The sequence below is a fragment of the Penaeus monodon genome, chromosome 6, assembly GCF_015228065.2.
Source record: "Penaeus monodon isolate SGIC_2016 chromosome 6, NSTDA_Pmon_1, whole genome shotgun sequence".
In the NCBI taxonomy this organism is placed as follows: Eukaryota; Metazoa; Arthropoda; class Malacostraca; order Decapoda; family Penaeidae; genus Penaeus; species Penaeus monodon.
The window spans coordinates 42,290,075-42,295,074 of record NC_051391.1 but is presented as its reverse complement, the minus strand read 5'-3'; the positions used below and the strand labels follow the sequence as shown (position 1 = coordinate 42,295,074).

General features: G+C 38.1%; 1 protein-coding gene across 1 annotated transcript in view; it reads right to left on the bottom strand.

Annotated features, from left to right (window-relative positions):
* Positions 1-4,084: 4,084 nt before the first annotated feature.
* LOC119573789 (carbohydrate sulfotransferase 10-like) overlaps positions 4,085-5,000 on the bottom strand; it is a 5,147-nt gene continuing 4,231 nt past the window's right edge. The window contains exon 4 of the mRNA XM_037920892.1: positions 4,085-4,849. Within this exon, the coding sequence (XP_037776820.1) occupies positions 4,219-4,849 (631 nt within the window). The 3' untranslated portion in view covers positions 4,085-4,218. The remainder of the gene's footprint in view (positions 4,850-5,000) is intronic.

Below are 5,000 nucleotides of genomic sequence, written 5' to 3'. Positions count from 1 at the left end.
TACAATTATTATTGTTATGACTAATTTTATCTTTGTTACATTATTTTATTGTTATTGTTATCATTGTTCTCATTATCATTGCCGTATTTTTTATCATCATGGTTATTACAATTACTATTATCATATTTGATTACATTATCATTATTACTGTTATTATAATCATTACCATTTTCAATATTATTATTAGTAATAGTATTTGTATTATTAGTATCAACATTAGTATCATTGTTATGAATATCATTTTGTTGTTATTGTTATTATCATTACTACTTTTATCATAATTGTTATCACTATCATTATCATAATCATCATTATCATCATCATTACCAACAGGATCAGCATTATCATCACGATCATCATTATCATTATCATTATTATTAGTTATAGTATTATATATGATATTATTATTATTATATATTATTATTATTATTATAACTAGTATTATTAGTTTCATTATTGTTGCTTATCCCCCATCATAATGTACAATCATCCTCAAAATCATCATCATCACATCGTTATTGATATCATTATTATTATTATTATATTACCATTGTTATCACCGTCATCATTATTACTCCTGTTATCATTTCTGTCATCTTTGTTATTCTTATTATGATTTTCATTATTACTATCATCACCATCCCTCTTATAATTTACTAATACCATCATGATTACCAGAATAATTATGATTATTTATCAAATTATTACCCTACTCTCATTTTGCAACGGTTTTTGTAAGTGTTAAAAGACTGGTAATGCTGAGTTTTTAGAAGGTTGCTTATAGATTTGAGTGATATCCTCCATCTATATCATTTTTTAAAATTATTACTCCTAAATTCAAATTTAGTAGCAAAAGTATACACTCCGAGGGCGAGGGTTCATCCCATGTGGACAGATCGAGACAATGTTGTTAATCCCAATATCCAAGACCAAGGCTGTTATGCGTACCATTGGTTCAGTCGCAAGCGTACTTTCGAAATACCTGTAGAAGTTCTTGCTTTTCTTGAATTTGTTAGAGTGGGAAAAAAAAACTAAATTGACTATATTCAAAGTACTTTCTGGTTTGGATGTGCCACGGAAATCCTACAAAACAACTACCGATTCGGCCAACCAAGATCAATGCACCGATTTGGTTTCGTTTATAGTTGCCTAACCTGTTGCTGCATTCTTTGCGTAGCTGCAGACATGAATGACCTATTACCTTGAAAGGGGGCATTAACTCCTCGTGAACCGCAGAACACGAGCAATTGCAGTCAGCATCTGTTAACTTTACCCAAAGAAAAGGTTTCCTCTGCTCTCGATCCTGGATCCTACAGTGTACTATAGAAGTCGAAGACGATAGCGCTGCTGACATAAAAAAAAAAAAAATCATATAAAATAGCAATTTAGGCTAATATATCTTCTAATTAAACCCTTTTCATCTTCATAATTGGTACAATGCAATGTGCATGATGACTTTTTCTTTCCCAATGGTTTATTTTGTCTCGAACCCGCAATTTACAGCCTTAACCGCAGTTCTATGAAACTTTAATTTGTAGTGAGAGGTATCACGTCTCCGTCTCTGTTGTTATACTCCTTTTGTCATTATTGTTATCTTGTTGCAATTGCACCTTACGTATTCTACACCTTTGATATAGAATTTATAGTTATCATAAACATCACTGTTTACGATGAAATAATCAAGAGAAAAGTATAGGAGAAAGAGAGATATAGAGATAGAGATAGATAGATAGATAGATAAAGAGAGAGAGAGAGAGAGAATTAGAGGAGGACGAGAGATAGAGGTAAGGCAGAGGAGAGAGAGAGCGAGTGAGAGAGAGAGATGAGTGAGAGAAGGGAGAGAGACAGAAGAATGAGAGAGCTGAGGAGGGGAGGAGAGAGAGAGAGAAGAGAGAGGAGAGACCTGTGAGAGACGAGAGGAGAGAAAGAAGAGAGAAGAGAGAGTATATAGAAGAGTGGAAGGGAAGAAAGAGAGGGGGGAGGAGGGAGAAGAGAGAGGGGAGAAAGAGAGGGATGAGGGGAGATACGAGAGGGGAGAGAGAGGAAAGATAGTTAGAGAAGCGGAAAAGAGGGGGAAAGAAGAGAAAAGGAATGAGTCACCGAGAGGTGTTGTGAAAGGGACGAGAGAAGACAGACGAGAGGAGAGGAGAGAGAGAGAGAGAGTATAACAGAAAGAAAGAGAGAGAGGAGAGATAGATATAGAGATAGATAGACAGATAAATAGAGAGAGGAGAAAGAGAGAGAGGGGGGGGGAGGAAGAGAGGACAGAGAGGGGGGGGAGGAAGAGAAGAGAGAGAGAGAGATTGAGGAGAGTTGGAGACGAGAGAGAGAATGTTATTGACAATATCATTATCAATAACACTGATAACGATAATGATTGACGTTAATGATATTAATGGTGGTAATAATAATACTATTATTATTATTATTGATAATATAAGTAAAAAGAACAAGAATATAAAAAAAAGAAGATATAAGCAGAAGAAATGCACAAAAAGAAAAAAAGAAAATAAACATTTATATCTCCGTCATTCCATTCTATCATTCTCAATTTTTCCTTTATCTCATCGCCTTCCCCTTTCTCTATAGTCAAGCTAATTCTATATCTCTTCGTCTGCCTTGGTCCGATCGAAGTTAGTTTAAAAGCTTTCCGACGGTCTCTCTCCGACTGCTTGCAATCCTTAATAAATGCAGGCAGTCAGTGAGTTCAGGCTTGCACGTGTGCGAAAAAAAATCGGAGTATTTATTCTGGCCAGGGACTGGTGCTTTTCTCTCTCTCTCTCTCTCTCTCTTACTCTCTCTCTCTCTCTCACTCCTCTCTATCTCGTCTCCTTCTACTGTTCTATCTCTCTGTCTCTCGGATCTCTATCTTCTATCTTCGCTCTCTCTCCCTCTTTTGTCTACTCTCTCTCTCTTTATCGTGAATCTATTATCTATACTATCTATTTATCTATCTGCCTCTCTTTCTCTCTATCCCTATTTTATCAATCTATCTAGCTATCTATATATCTCTCTCTCTTCCCTCTTCTCCTCTCTCTCTCTCCTGCTCTCTCTCTCTTTCTCTCTCTCTCTCTCTCTCTCTTATACAATCTAATCGATTATCTATCTATCGTATCTCTCTCTGCCTCTATCTCTTGCCTCTCTCATCTCCTCTATCCTCTCTCTTCTCTCTCTCTCTCTCTGCTATCTAGCCTTATCTATCTATCTACTATTATCTATCTATTATTATCTGCCTCTCTTTTCTCTCTCTCCTCTCTATCTATCTACTATCATCTATAAATCTCTCTCTCTCTCTCTCTATCCGTCTATCTATCTATCTATCTGTCTATCTATATATCTATCTCTCTCTCCTCTACTCTCTCTGCTCTCCCCTTCTCTCTCCTCTCTATCTCTTCTCTCTCTATCTATCCACTATCTATTATTATCTGAATCTATTTATCTACTATCTTATCTATCTCATCTATTATCTAACCTATCTGCCTCTCCTCTCCTCTCTATCTCTCTCCTCTCTCTCTCTCTCTCTACTCTCTATCTCTCTTCTCTACTCTCTCTCTCTCTCTCTCTCTCTCTAGATCTCCTCTATCTCTCTAGCTTCTCTCTACTATCTCTGTCACTCTGAGATGAGAGTGTTGTGTATGGTGCGAGAGAGAGAGAGAGAGAGAGAGAGAGAGAGAGAGAAAGGAGAGTATAACAGAAAAAGAGGGAGGAGAGATAGAGATAGATGGAGAGAGAGAGAGGAGAGAGAGAGAAGAGGAGGAGAGAGAGAGAGTACGGAGAGAGAGAGAGAGAGAGAGAGAGAGAGAGAGAGATTCGAATATAATGCGTGATATTTTAAATTAAAAGTCTGAATCTTTTGCAAAAGGTCATGAGGATATGTAACCTTTTTAAAAGCCTCGTGATCAGGACGAGACTAGGGGCGTCACTGCTAGCCTTGAAGAATCCCAAGGAGAATACAATTCACTGTCTGTCGTCCTCCTCGTAAGAGATGGGCCGAAAGAAATTTTATTTTTTAGGTACAGAAGCAAAGACACCAAAGGTCAGAATTCCTATATCTTATTAGTTATAATGTGAGGTTGGTCCGACAATGAAAAATAAAATTAAAGATAATGGACGCTGATTAAACTAATGAAAAGTACGTTCTGTTGGCTACCTTTCAAAAATTACTTCAGAGAGCTTGAAGTGCATTTCATACATTTCTGTTACATCTTCAGCACGTGTTCACACTGCCAGTATATCTTTGCTGTAACCAAAAAGATCGAAATCATATTCATAGAATTTAAGAATCTTATTCAGTAGACCTTTGGGAAGGTTCTTATAATACTCGAGATCATTGGTGCTTAACGTGTGAGAAAGGCCCTTCGTTCTGTGCTTAGTGGCCAAGCGAATATCCTCTGGGTATCCTACATCCTGCAGAAGGACTCTCGATTCTGCATCTACTGTCTCTAGGTGAAGGATGTACTGGTAGTCCTCTTGGCAAGGGATGCACTGCTCCGTGTACGTGCCCCAGTGCAGGTCCCGCATACCCAGCTCGTCCACCCAAAGAATAAATTCCAGAAACTCTCGAAAGGTGAAGGTGGCGTTGCTAAACTGCATCTGAAGGTCTTTATTCCTGTAGGTGTCCATAACAGCATCCCGTAGGTTAGCTATGCCGACGCTTCTGGTCCTGTGAATGCTGCGACCGTCCTTGACCCTCTTGAGGAACTCCTTCGAAGGAACCAGCCTCCCCGAGGAGATGAGAGTTGGGAGCCAATAATTGTACCAGTAGTAGAAACGGGGCGTGGTGAAGCCCTGGCTCTTCCTCCAGTTTTTGTCGTAGTCACTAATCGGTGCTCCGTCAAGGTACTTGTCCCTGTCGTGGGAAAAGTGCCATGAAATTTCTCTCTCTGTTGATGTGTAGAAAAGATGGAATCAGTTCTCGGTTTATTGATGAGGATGGATGAAGAACAGTGGAATTTCATTTATCTTTTACTGAAGGTAGTTGAAGAAAAGGTAGAATTTTT